Here is a 14,589-nt window from a genome sequence, read left to right as displayed (position 1 = left end):
ACTGTAATGAGCAGTTGAGCTAAGCATGACCTTCAATATATTATGACTGATAATCAGTTGACTCTATGCCTGCCAAGTACTAGTTGCTCTTTCAGGCTTATTGCCATGTAATATTCTGTTTGTTAATGACCACATAACGATGGGCTTCCCTGGTTCTATTCATTCTATTGGTATTGATATTAATACATGCTTATCAAGTTATTATTGTTTTGATAATGCGCAAAGAAAAGCAAGGCCATGTTCTTAATGGTAAGCCATGTAAATGACAAACTTTTCAGAGCGAGTGCTGAAAGTAAAGTGCTTTCATTTCGAAATGACAGACTGACTTCAATTTGCATTTCTTTCTGCCCTGGAAAGATAATAAACAACCCACAGCGGCTATATACAACACATAGCCTACATCGACAATGACTTTCTCTCATGCTTCAATCTCCATCTTAGGAACTGTTATGTTTATTGCACTGAGAAGTGGTTGTCCGGAAAGCTATAACTGACACAGACACACGTCGTACGCACACACACACACACACACACACACACACACACACACACACACACACACACACACACACACACACACACACACACACACACACACACACACACACACACACACACACACACACACACATTCTGTGTGAGAAGTCACCACACAGACTTATTTACATACATAATAAGCATTAACTTCTTATTCCCGTGAGTTCTTTGTGCCGGCTGACTTAAGATAATTAGTGAGCCAAGCTGATTCTGTGCTTCGATAAGCTCCGAGGAAGAGCTGTAGATAAACACTGACGTCGTCGCTGTCGGGTGGAAGGAAACCTTGTACGTCCAAAATGATTAAATATCGGATCGGAAATCGGATCGCGAGCAAAAAAAAAACAAGATCGGGACATATAGTTGTGACCTTTCATAGATCGGCTATTTTCAATATACTTTTGCATGACACTGTCATAGGATGAAGTAAGGCATTCATTTACAGGGGGGGGGGGGACATCAAATATGAGGTTCAGGTTCACGTTGTGCTCCCTGGCAGCGATATGGAAGAATAAGCACGTAGAGATGTGGGATTGATCAGATGAGAGCCCCAGTACGCAGGATTCAATTAGGAGAACGAGATGGGCTTAGATAGAGTAATCCATATTTCTGGGGAATTTGTGTGTTTGCTTTGGACCTCGGGTCTGGATTAGCGAAACCCGCTTGAGTTCTTTACTCCATTATTATGTTATCAAATAATGCTCAGCAGTTCCGCGCCACAGGTATAACTTTTTAAAATGCCTTTCGCTGCACTTGCAATGTTTTGCGAGTTTCTGTGTTGGGGTGCGTTTCATCTCGGGGGAAAATTAAACACAGAGAAGACTGTCTTTTTGCACTGGTGAGACACCATTATTGATTTCCTGAACATTTTGAAAATGTTCATACATTTCATTTCCTGAAACATGAACATTTTGAGGTGGTTTCTTCCTGACAGCAGATGTATAGGTTTAAAGTGGTTAAACTGATTTAGATTTTGAGAGAGAGCTGTACAAAAATGGAACCAAACAAATGTGCACACCAAACCGTGGGTCGTTGAGATTAAAACGTTTTGAGTAGCACGGTGCCCTACTACAGTAAGGAAAACGTTGAGGCCAGAGGTAATGCTAATGGTTTTTGATAGCGATCGCGGGATCAGCTTTTTTGCTGCTGCATTCCGGGGCGGGCCACCCATACTGATGATGAGTTCTTTGAAGTGGGCTGGATGGACGGACGTGTGTCATCAGCCGTATAACTAATTTCCCAGGCCTTGATTGGTGAAGCGTGGGTGAGATCTGGAGCTGGAGTATCCGTGGGTCCTCTGTGGTCAGTCATTTATTTCAGCTGTAAACAGATCACGGCTATACCTAAAGTGCAGCGACAACACTAAAGTGCAGCGACAACATTATAATACCACCTAGGAGAAGGCAAAAAGTGTTTGCTTCCATATTTTGAAGAAGGCTCTCAGCAAAAAGAAATGAAATCATACATTCCTAATCAACGATCTCCCACGGTCCTGCCTTTTATTCGCTTCACACAGTGTTCAGTCAAAGCTGCCAAGAATCGAATTATCGGATTTAATTTGTTACTGTCTCAGAGTAGATTTTCCACTGAGTAGTGTGGTAAGACATTATTTTGTCCATGAAAAGAGGTCACTATAAAATTCATATTGGTTACAGGATTTTCCATGCTGAGAATTAGTGTGGTTGCCCGAATGGGCAACCAGACTCTTGTAACTGTGACACTTTATTATTATTTTCTCACTGGAGTAGTCTTTATTTTGACGCTTTATACCTCCCACACTGTACGCTGTACGCACTTGAGCCATATGTCAAATTGACCGGAAAAATCGGGAATCGTGTGCTTGTATTTTGTTAAGAGAAATGTTGTATAGTTTAATTGATATGAATTTATTAGTGAATTAAATTTCCCCATTGACATGAATGGGAAAAGGCAAAAATTCACATAAAAGTATTTGTTCCTCGGAGACTGTAATCACTATAGTTACAAAACCTTTAGGGATAATTCAACATTATCCCTAAAATTATTTAACCCTAAAATTTTATCGGTCGGCCTCATGGTGGCGCTATAACAGCCCACTTTACCTTTTGGCTTATAACTCTTGAACCGTAGGTCGTAAAATCAAAATTATTTTTTCCCTGGATTCCTTGGGTCATGACGCATCTCCCCATATAGGCCACGCCCATTTCCGCCATGATATATTTTCCGCCATTTTGAATTTTGTCCAAAACACACTTTTTGCTTTTCCTCCTACAGATTTTGTCCAAATCTCACAGAAATCGGCACACGTGATCTCTGGACCCATCCAATTAAAACTGAGCCGCAGAATTTTGAAAGTGCGTATCGTTCGGCCGCAATCGTCTTCCGAAGTTAGTAGGAGGGGCCTATATCACAAAAAATGCCATAAATCACGAACGGAATGTCCAATCCATCCCAAATTTCAATCACATGTCCGGGGTGGTTCAATCAACCAAGTTCTAAAAGCAATTCCATTTTCATCCATAGGGGGCACCGCAGAAGCGAGAAATGTAACCGTTTGTCGCAAAAACATGAATTTCGGGGGTTAAATCCCCTCCGAATGACTTACGCATGATCTAAGGCGTGACTTGAAATTGTAATTGGCTGGCAATACTAGTGGGAGGGGCATATGTAAGCCACTGCGGCAACCACACTCTGCAATTTTTTAAAATTGCGAATTTTCTAGTTTAATTTATTTCTGTCCTGTTTGTCAATAGCTTGTCATGTTCTGTAACCACTGGGATTTGGCTGTGCCTCCATTGCAATACTTTGAACACAGCCAGAGACTCAATATGCCTTCACTATAGCTACTTCTCTACTACATGTAGAGGAGCGGTGGATATCTGATGCAGATAACTTTTAATCTTCAAAGGTTCCATTGGCTTTCATAAGGTTTCTTTTGTGTCTTAATGCTCTGTGTCTAAATGCATATCTTAATGCTTTGCATTGTGTAAAGCACTTTGAATTGTCTTGTTGTTGTAATGTCCTATACAAATGAACGTGCCGTGCCTAGTATTAGAATGCTACAATGTTGGCCCATTATCACCATTGTTTAGTGATTTATTAGACGAATAGACTGAGCCATTTATCTTCATAGACAGCCAATGAAGACAGACCAGATACTGACGAATCATACTGTGAAATTGTATTAATCGGCCGTTAACCTGTTGCTATCCTGTTTCTGCACCACCTTGATGAGCTGCTTTGAGGCGAGAAAGCCACCCCTTCAGACAGTGGTCAGACGTTGTCTGTAGCTCTGGCGTTTGTAAATGCCAACACATTTAAACAGGCTGACCCCTTCAGATCAGCTACGTAGGGCACATTTATCTCTCAGCACATTGGCAGTTTTAGACTTTTCTTTTTCTTCTCCATGAGGCTCCTTCTCACCCACTCTGTTAGCATGCTTAATAACACGTTATTAACAGGGATCTCCCACTCTGCCAGCCACCCGAGCCTCGGCGCATGTGCATGCACAGTCGCACACGCACGCGCGGGTGCATATCTTTGGTCCGACATACCGACACCCAACCCTAAATTAACCGCACGTGGAAGCCACGAGTGAGTCACACAAACAAACGAACAATCAGTCTATTGTCTATGGCTGTCGTCACCGAAAGCTCCCACATCAATTAATTCATCCTTTAACTTATGAGTGAGAGAGAGAGAGAGAGAGAGAGAGGTGGTGTTGGTCGTGGTGCTGGGTGAGGGGGGGAGTGTGTACAGTAGTCTTTACTCTTCACTCGAATGCCACGCCTGGGTGCACCACTGTAGCTGTGTTTCTCCAGAGAATAAGGCAGCAGCAATATGTGGACAGGGGGAGGTGAACGCACCACCTGTACCCCCCCCCCCCCCCACACACACACACACACACACACACACACACATGCACACTGAAGCGTGAATGGAAGATATGTGACAGGGCCTTGTTCAACACAAGCAGGCAACAGATGAACTTGATCCCGAGTCAGATCGGGTTGTACGCACACAGTTAAAACCCTCAGTTGTTCGTTTAACTCAGATGGTGTACAAAATGGAACCAAATGGACCCCGTAAGAGGGTACACTCTCCGAGTTAAATCAACACATTCTAGGCCTACACAGTGATGTTGTTCTGACTTGTGTTTCACCCTGGCTCCTTTTTCACCGGAGTTGAACCACTTCTGGGTTTTTTTCCCCCCACCTAATATTGAACCAGTTCAGAGGTTTTCCACGGTAAATGAATTGGCTCACAACCCTAAGAAATGGCCACTGGTTCTGCATGTGAAAGCACCAAGGTACCAACGGAACCAGTTCTAGAACTAACTGCTGGTATCTGGAGTAGACTAGACACTTGGTAACATGCCAATGAAGTTCATTTCCAAGCCATTACATTTTGGAAATAAATAAATCATTACCTGTCCATCTCGGTTACCATAAATACTAAATGCATATTCAGTAAACACGATGAAGCTGTGTTTTTCAAAGAGGGAGAGTGGTTTGACCTTTACACTTTTTTTTCAAGCAACGTGAACTGGTTTGAACACTTTGTACTTAAGGCGTAGATGGAGCAATTTGTAACCCACAAAATTACTTTAAAAGTGAAGTGTATTACTGTTTTTCCATGGCCATCTCTGTAATTTTGTCTACTTTCTACTTCAATTTCTTTTCAAAGCTGTACCTGTTTGGTTTGGATACAGTGTCTTTATTAAAGTGTTAATGTCAATTGGCATTTGGGAAACCCAGCTCTCATGATGGTTAAAATCAGGTCATTCATTGGCATGGAAGACCTTTGTATGAGGTTTCATACATGGCCTGCCTACTCTTTTAAGCCAGGCTTTTACATGGATGAGGCCACTGGGTTTTTTTTATTTTTGGTCAAGTGGCCGGTGCCAGGTGGTGTTTGTTTATTTTCAAACCGCTTACTTTTGTTCCCATGCTCTCTCTCTCTCTGGGTCGCTGAATTGGGAGACACGGTTTGGCACACTGCACCAAGACGCTCCACTCATGGCTCAGAATATTCATGAGCCAGTAGATTATGTAGCTAGCTATGCACAAAAAGGTTGAAGTGTGTGTGTGTGTGTGTGTATGTGCGTGCGTGTGTGCGTGTGTGTACATTTTTCTTCTCTCTTTCTTTTGATGCATGGCTAAATTTGATACACCCAAGACAACGATTTCACCTCATTATTTTCTGCTGTGTATATTTTAACCTGTTTTAACCTGCATTGGTTGGACTCGCGGTCATTTAAAATGTGCTCAACAAAATACAATTTGAGTTGAGTTGATTTTATTTGAGAAAAGTAGATCCATCACACTTGACAGCAGGTGTCTGTGAAACTCAGACAGCGTTTGATGGGTATTTTTTCCCATCATGATAAAAAATGTCAGGGGGGACTGTAGGACCCCTGCAACTATAACATAACTTCGATAGCAGAGAGCTAGAAGCTGTGAGCTGCTCCGGAACAGAACAAAATGCTCCGGATGCCTCAGAGTACATTTACTTTTAGGAGTAATCCCATTACAATACTTATACTTAACTTTAGCTTTTACCAAAATACTTTAAGTAAATAGCCAATATGAACAGGAAGGATTACCCCATAACCAAGATATTACCTGAATGCACCCCCAAGAAGAGAAGTCCAGAGCAGAGCTAGGTTTTTAGTCGTTTTATACCATCGTCTCAGAGAGAAATAGAACAGGATTCACAAACACAGCTTAATTTACAATCCAATAAAGAGCCAGCTCCCGTGAGGGATCTGGTAGGTTGGGTTTCTCTCTACCGTCTCCCAAAATGGAATCCGGTATATATACTTTTACAATACAAAATGGAGGACGGTACAAAGCGACGTGGCACGACCGAGGAGTATCGGGCACTTGATGGAATTTTACTGGGTAAATGGAAAATTACAAAACACAGAGGTCGATCTAGGCCTCAATGGATAAATGTCTGTGGCAGTGGATAAATTTGTCTCGGAAGGGAGGTGCCTGGCTGATAAGACAGCCATGCGAGGTCAAATACAGAGACCGAGACAGTGATTCACACTAACAGCGTGAAGTCACTACACAGGGCCAAAAGGGTCAAAAGGTCAAAGGAAAATGATCAATCACGCATAAAATATAAACAGATAGAAATTATCTATCAGCGTTAATAAATGATCTTCGGCAACGGCTGTAGATAATGACATGGCGTGGGGACTACACCAGGTATAGGGTATTAATATATACTGTGGACATCTCAAAAGAGTGACATCCCTGAGAATAAGTCAATTACAGCACATGCTGAGCTGTTTGATGTGTTTCAAGCTCGGCGGGGGGTGTAAAGAGCAGAGAAGAAGCTTGTCTTGTTTGTTCGTTTGATTCTTTCTTTTCCTACTGGAATATGCCAAGAAATACAGCCAAGAGTGCCTATAGTACATGCTGGTATGTGCATCGTCTGCACGCTGACTGCTTTGACACCGGTGTGTACATTTGCAGATGAATCCCTTCGCGTGGGAACATAGTGCAGAACAACGATGTCCTGCAGGTACAGTAATAGTGTCTGAAGCATAGTGTGAGACATCTGGGCTCGCTGTTGTCTCCCATGGTCCACCTAGGGGCGGCCTTAGGAATCTGGAGGCCCGTTTCAAGACCAAATATGAGGCCCCCATATATACCTATGACATAATTATTCTGTTTACAGGCATATTGTTTAGACTGTTCATTTGTTGTTCATACAAATTGTTTAGACTGTTCAATATCGCGCACAGCCATTACTTTCGACAAGTATGCATGCAGCAACAACACCTCTCCTCATCCTGTCAATGAATTGTCTCCCCTTTACCTCCCAATGCGGTGTAACTTAACATCATGGGAGAGAACAAGGCAGCGAGTGAGCGAGAGAGAGAGGGCCAAGGGTGGCGGGGGTTGACTCAGACTGATGCCTGGCGGTCAGTCAGAGCTCGGAGGCCCCTCTGTTGGGTCGAGGCCTGTTTAAATAATGAAACTGGTGAAACATAGCAAAGGCCTCCACCACCTTTGCAAATGCAAATGCATAAATCCACCCGCACGAAGGACCAACAGTAATTTATTACGGGCTGCCTGACAATAGGGAAATGTTACTCAGAGAAAGTCAACCAGCCAGCTGTCGAGTACTGCTAGAAGATGAATAGCTCGATATAGCTCAATATATGCGTTGAGATGCACTGCACAGTATTTTCTTTTCCCTATAGCGTTGGTTTACTAAGTGAGATACGTACAAATGTGGCAGAATGTATTATGTTTGTGTGAGCATAGTGCGTGCGTGTGTGCGTGTGTGCGTGCGTGTGTGCGTGTGCATGAATCAATATAAAAAAACAACCCTTTTGCTTGCCTCCTTAACCACTGTTGCTATCCATCACACAGCCCAGTCCGGGGCTGAACGAAATTACAACAATTTGTTGTTCTCTCGGTTTTCATTGGCTCAGCAAAGACAATAATACATTTCTCTGTATGTACCGTAATTGAATGAGTAATTTTAGTACTTGAAATTTAAACGAGTCACACGAGGAAGCATAATAGATGACTGGTATGGTCGAGCTCATTTTGCTGTGAAAACATGCAAAATCAAGAAAGAAAAAAAAGAAATAGGCCTATACAGTAAAGTGTACAATAACAATAAAATGTACAATGTGATTATGCCTGTGTGTACAGTATATCTGGCCATGGCCATGATTGTGCGTGTGGGCACACTGTTGAACAATATTAAGTTGTACAAGAACAAGATCTAACTCTATAATTTCAACTTCATAGCTTAAAAACTTTCAGTGACATGAAGAAAACAATTAAAATTAAGGAAGGAATAGAAGCAGGAGCACCAGTCTAATCACTTTTTAACTTCAGATGCTTGTGTGTGCGTGCGTGCGTGCGTGCGTGCGTGCGTGCGTGCGTGCTTCCTCGCACATGTGTATACATATCACTTCATTCTCTCCACTCACCTACAGTAATGCGCCCCACCCCCACCACATTCCCCTTAATGCGGTTCGTCACGCGTCACCGACTTTTTCCCGCCTTAGCTCTGCGTGGCGGGCAGAGAGGAAGGCGAATTAACAGCAACCGTCTGAGTGTATGTGGGTGTGTGACAGCGAGTTAATGTGTGCCAGGAACACGCGTGTTGGCAGACATGAAAGTGTTACTGTAGCTTGTGTATGGGAGGAGGAGAGGTCATACATAACATGAACGTAATGGCCTTTGTCTTCATCTCATCTGTGGCGTTATACAGTCAACTGTAACGTTTGTTTGACGGGCGGCAGTGGCTCAGGGGTAGAGTGGCCAGTAGAACTGCCGGATGGGAAACCGGCAGTTCCCAGATGTTCCCAGTTCGATCCCGGGCTCCCCCAGAGTTAGTGTCGAAGTGTCCTTGAGCAAGACTCTGAACCCCTATGTGCAGGTTGGTGCCTTGCATGGTTTCCTCTGCCATCAGTGTATGAATGTGTGTGTGAATGGGTGAATGTAATGCACAATCTATGTAAAGCGCTTTGGATAAATGTGCACCATTTATGACCACTCATTTGACTGAAATTGTCCAACTTGTTTTGTTTCATAAATATGTTAGTAACAACATATCAAAAGTCTATACGAAATCCCAGTGGTGGAACATAATGAGGAATGCTAAAATAGGTGATGGTACCATTATCAACCTATATTTTATTCTGATTTAAGTAGCATGTGACATGATTCTGAATCCATTGCAAGCATTAGTTTTGCACTGAAAACAATCCTTGGGCTGAAAACAGCCATATTCGTCATCACAAATGTGATGGTTATCACATTTAGGCAAGTGTTATGTTGCAATTTGTTTGAGGTTGACCCCTGTTTTCCCCCATAGATTGCCTATACTAGATTATGGATGTATGATTTGGCTTTCCCTTCAAGCTTGAGCACCCTTTTGCTCTTCAATCGTACTTTCTCATTCTCTTCCGTTCTTTAAAATTTGCAATCAACGTTATCTGTATATAGCGCCGGCAGTCACATAACCTGTACATCACACAGACTTATAGCCTCTTTCTCTTTGTTTTCTCTCGTCCAGGGGCGGATGCCGTGTTTTCCCAGCAGCCCCAGGACCTGGTGGTAGTGGCGGGCCAGCCGGTGACCCTGCCCTGCTCCATCCCCGACTACCACGGCGTGGTGCTGTGGATCAAAGACGGCCTGGCGCTGGGCGTCGGCAGGGACCTGTCAGGTAACCTATGTTTCTATAATCAGTGCTTCTCAAACTATTTCATGTCAAGGACCCCAAAAATGTTATGTCATTTGTCGTTTTGCCCGTTTACATGGAGACGCCAGGCGGAGCGTTTTTCAAAGATTTCCACTTCCACCTTCTTTCACATTGTATACTCTCTGTCATCATCGCACCTGCTCCAAATTGCCTGCCGGGTGTGCGGAAGTCTTCTCTCTACAACCATTTCACTCTGAAATTAATTTATGACTGATTCAAATCCCACGGCCCTCGTCAACATTGTGGAGTTAGATGACTTTATCACTGTTGGTGAAGTGTACAAATTATGGCATGCAGATAAGCATTGATGATGAGCCAATGATTTATTGTTTTTCGGTACAGCTCTCAGTCTGTGAATACCATTAAAATGTTACAACTAAACCACAGTATTGTACATACATTTCCTAAGTAGGTTGGATCCAGCGAGATGCCCCCCCTAATCACTTTTTTAAAAACGTTTCCCCTTTTTAATCCAATTTTGTCATTTTTAAATATTAAAATGTATTGTTTTTAAAGAATTGTATAGGATAAGGATAGGCAAAGAATAAGGGGAGGGAGGGTGATCACATGAATCTAAAAATATGAGTATGATTATGAATGTGTTACCTTGATAAATGTAGACTGTGAGGATGTGCTTCAGTAATTATGAAATATATTATTAGCATTTGTTCATTTTTGGAACAAAGTGTGATTATACATACTGCAGTTTCATATAGTTGTCTATTTACTTTTTATAAGCATAATAAATCTGATCTGTAATTTCAATCCAGAAGTGTTTGTAAAATCCCATGTTATGAGACCATCTGGCCCGATGACTTTCCATTAGACATCTGTGGAAAGGCAGTGTCCAGCTCTGTTATAGTCATTTCAGCTGCTGTTAGAATGTTCTATCCGGTCCAGTCATTTTACAAACACAGGGGAAAAAATCTGCCTCTTGATTTAGTACTTAGTTAGAATATTTATTGTTGCTCCCACTAAGGAAAGTAAGCTTTCTAATGACACAACCCGCCTTTGTTTTGGTGAGTAGCAAAAACGTTATTTTTATTTACGCTAAAGACGAGAGGCTGGTCTGCATTCATGCGAGCGGCGGAAGTTGAGTGTAACATAGCTCTAAATGCAACGCATTAGAGCTATGGATCAGAGCTACCTTGCGGTTCCCATCCGGCTGCTCTACCAGCCACTATACCCCTGAGCCACTGCCGCCCCTATATGAATCTTTAATAACCTTCAAGTTCTTTGAAAGTTTTGTCACCTGAAAATGTTGTGCCATTCTGCAGATGAGGAAACACAAAGTGAAGTCAATAGTGATCTAAAGCCTTGGTTTGCATCCCTTTTAATCAAAGTCAGCTCGTAGCCACGAATAAGTGCTGCGTTGAGAAAATAACATCGCACACTAAACATTGCTCTCTCTCCCTTAGAGTTACAGTACAGCTACAGTAAGCCTAATGCAATAACACTTTGTGTCAATATGGAAGTGCATAAACCCAAATGAAATCAATAGTGCCACTGGTCACGTTTCAACTAGCTGATAAATGGCTTTTTGAAGATGAACTCACCTCCTCTAATTACGGTCGGTCTTTTGTAATTGCCTAAATACAGCCGTTTAATTTAGAGTAAAACGTACTACCGCATTGGTATTTATGAGTTCCACTATTAGAGACCACATGAATATTCATGAACTTAATGAACACCAATGCAGTGCAGCAATCAAATAAATATTTACAACCCTCTTAAGTGCTGCCCTACCTAATAATAATAGTGATCTATTAGAGTCTATCTATCCTAATAATAATAATAGTGATCTATTAGAGTCCTATGATGCCAGCTTGTTGAAATGGTCATTGTTTATCATTGTTTGTCCCTAAAGAATATTGCTTTCTATTGCAGCCCCTATCTGATCTTGTGTCCCAGGCAGACTCATTGCCATTCAAGGCACACAGCCGTACATGATATCCAACCAGAGTCCCCATTTTTAAAAGTAGAAGGCCTCTTCTGATCGGCAGACGATTAAATATGTATTGCGCTGGAGATCTGGGCGTTCCCTGCTCTTTGACCTTCAGCGGCTGCTCCAGCGAGCCTGCTGTGTCACCGATAGTCGTTGGTAATTAAACCCCATGCGGCCGACCGTGGCCCCAATAATAAAGTCATTCCATTCCCCTGTCCCGGTTCTTATCGGACGCTCGGGAGGATGAGAGCTCGCAGTAAACAATGGCGTGGGCACTCTTGTTTGGAGGGAGAGAGAGATGGGGAGGACTTTTATAGAAAATTATATGATAGGAAAATAATATGATATTTGAAAGGGGCGAGGAGAAAGAAATGGGACAGCGAGAGAGAGAGAGTGAGAACGGCACAATTTTACTCCTGGAGACATATAGGGCTGTATTTTGCGTGTCTTAAGTACCAGGTCTTATTACTTAACTTAAGACCTGGAGGCATGCTCTTTGGCCACTCAGAATAGCCAAATGGCATTGATCACGCCTCCAGGTCATTAGTTTACTCAAGTTAGGGAATAAGACCTGGTACTTAAGACACGCAAAATACAGCCCTATATGACTTTATATCAATATCTAACATTCTTTTCAGATTCCTTCAAGTAAACAAATCAATCAATTAAAAATAGCATTTTAAGCAATACCAAATACAGGACAAAAGGGTGGTAGCAGTGTTGTGTGTGTGTGGGGGTGGGGGGACTCAGGGCCTTAAGGAGGGCACAGGAGTGTCAGGGTAAGGAGTGGTCGGGGCTCAACAACCAACACATCAATGAATATAGTTTAACGAGCAGTAAGCAGTGATCCCGTCCTCAGTCTTGGCACTTTATACGGATCAAAGCACAGCACTGGAATGCAAGAGTGTCGGCCCGGAATACAAATGTGTCTCTTTTTTTCCTCTGATCTTGTGAGGAAAAAATACATACAAAATGTTTACTTTCTTTGGTAGGAATTTAATCGCCTGTCCGTGAACAATAGGTCACTAAACAAAGGATCACTTTTACAGTAAAGGAGCAGCAAGGACTGATAAGTGCCTTCTATTGAGACAGATGACACACAGTTTTTGAAAATAAAATGCTTCACATAACACCTGTCCTTTTTATAACCTCGGCCCACATGCTTACGTATGTAAAAACACGGCGTGGCCAGAAATAAAGTGAGGCTGCTGCTTCACACATGCAGTACATAATATACGTTCAATGAAAGGAGGAAAGGCAGCAGCTGTGTGGACAAAAATAAAAGTGTGATATGCCAATTATTGCATCGGGCGTTGAGAGTCTAGGGCTGTACTCTGCAATTCATAGATTGAGGGGAGCGTGTGTCGGCAATAGTGCTGCCCCGCCCGGGACCTGCCTCCTATTCAGCAGTAGCAGTGATTAAACTGAGGGGACTATTCACTCCGAGGAGTCGCAGCACAAAAGCCAATGATTCCTATCTGTCCCTGAATTTCCTATACTCTTTCTCCTTTTCCGTCAAGCATTCCTATAATGAACATGAGCAGCACATCATGTGAATATGTGAATGAATATCTGAATATGTGCATGAATATCTGCTGAATGCATGATGACCATGCAGGAGGAACCCGCTCGACAGGGGGGGGGGGGGGCTCCGTACCCGTTCTTGGAGTCGAACACAAAGAGATCTGGAAATAGTTGCACACATACAGTATATCGTCATGGGTGGATTAAACTAGTGATGCACCGAATATTCGGCCGCAGAAAATATTCGGCAGAAAATGGCTAAAAATGCATTTTCGGCCTATTCGGTTTCGGCCCAAATAGGCAGAAAATATATCACCGAATAGTGTATGCAATTAATGCATTCAAAAGAGCAGAATAAATGTTTTATGGATCCATAACAGTGATTATTATTTAAGTTAACATAACATTTGTAGAATCAAACTCAGGTTAATGGGTTAAGTGAGGATACTAAAACAGCGATATTCAGTTACACTTCATACCAATGATACTGTGCGTGTGTAGGTATGTTAAGTGATAACCACTTTCAACATGGCATTATAGGCAAAAGCTTTCTAAATCTTTCAAATTTTCCAAACATCTACAAGCTTGTAGGTCAACATTTTTTTCTATTTGTTGTACAACAAAGTATTTATAGTGCTTAAGTGGCATTCTGGACTAGACCTGTATGGCTGGAAACATTGTAGTTGCAAGGACTGCATTTCTGACCTTTCAGATACAGGACTGTGTCACAGTCATTACCAAGTGATTGAGAGATTATTTATGCTGTACTTACTCTGTATAAACATACTATTTTAACTAGTGATGCACCGAATATTCGGCCGCAGAAAATATATAAATATATAAAAATATATCACCGAATAGTGTATGCAATTAATGCATTCAAAAGGGCTGAATAAATGTTTTATGGACCCATAATAGTGATTATTATTTAAGTTAAGTTTTGCCATAACCATTTATTTTGCCATAAATCAGGTAGCTTTAAGGTACGGCCATGACAGCAATGGTAGGAAAAAAGATGTATAATATTAATCATATTCGGATATTTGGTATTCGGTTTTCGGCCAAATGTTTCCTATATTCGGTATTCGGTTTCCGCCAAGAATTTCCCTTTCGGTGCATCCCTAGATTAAACCTCTAATGTCCAAAACGGTTTCTTGAGCTTGTGGATCGATCTGCTTCTTTTTTTTGCTATTCATTTGTGTGAGCCTGTAGTAGTGTGAAGTGGTTTTCAACACTTTTGATATCAAGGCATCATCATTATTTATTCAGCATTTGATCCACAGACCACCATCTGATGAGATTTAGCCTCTCAGTCTCAGACACAAAACTATAAAAGAATATGTTTTGTTATCGTTCCATGATGTATT

At 42.0% G+C, this 14,589-nt stretch overlaps 1 protein-coding gene across 1 annotated transcript in view; it reads left to right on the top strand.

Annotated features, from left to right (window-relative positions):
* The window catches only part of kirrel3b (kirre like nephrin family adhesion molecule 3b), a gene marked incomplete at its 3' end in the record, with an annotated part of 258,801 nt that overhangs the window by 143,566 nt on the left and 100,646 nt on the right, over positions 1-14,589 (top strand). Inside the window, exon 2 of the mRNA XM_083772969.1 lies at positions 9,568-9,717. Within this exon, the coding sequence (XP_083629095.1) occupies positions 9,568-9,717 (150 nt within the window). The remainder of the gene's footprint in view (positions 1-9,567; positions 9,718-14,589) is intronic.

This window comes from Protomyctophum parallelum (genome assembly GCF_964188405.1).
Source record: "Protomyctophum parallelum genome assembly, chromosome: 9".
Lineage (NCBI taxonomy): Eukaryota > Metazoa > Chordata > Actinopteri > Myctophiformes > Myctophidae > Protomyctophum > Protomyctophum parallelum.
The sequence above is the reverse complement of the archived record's forward strand: the minus strand, read 5'-3'. Positions and strand labels throughout refer to the sequence as shown.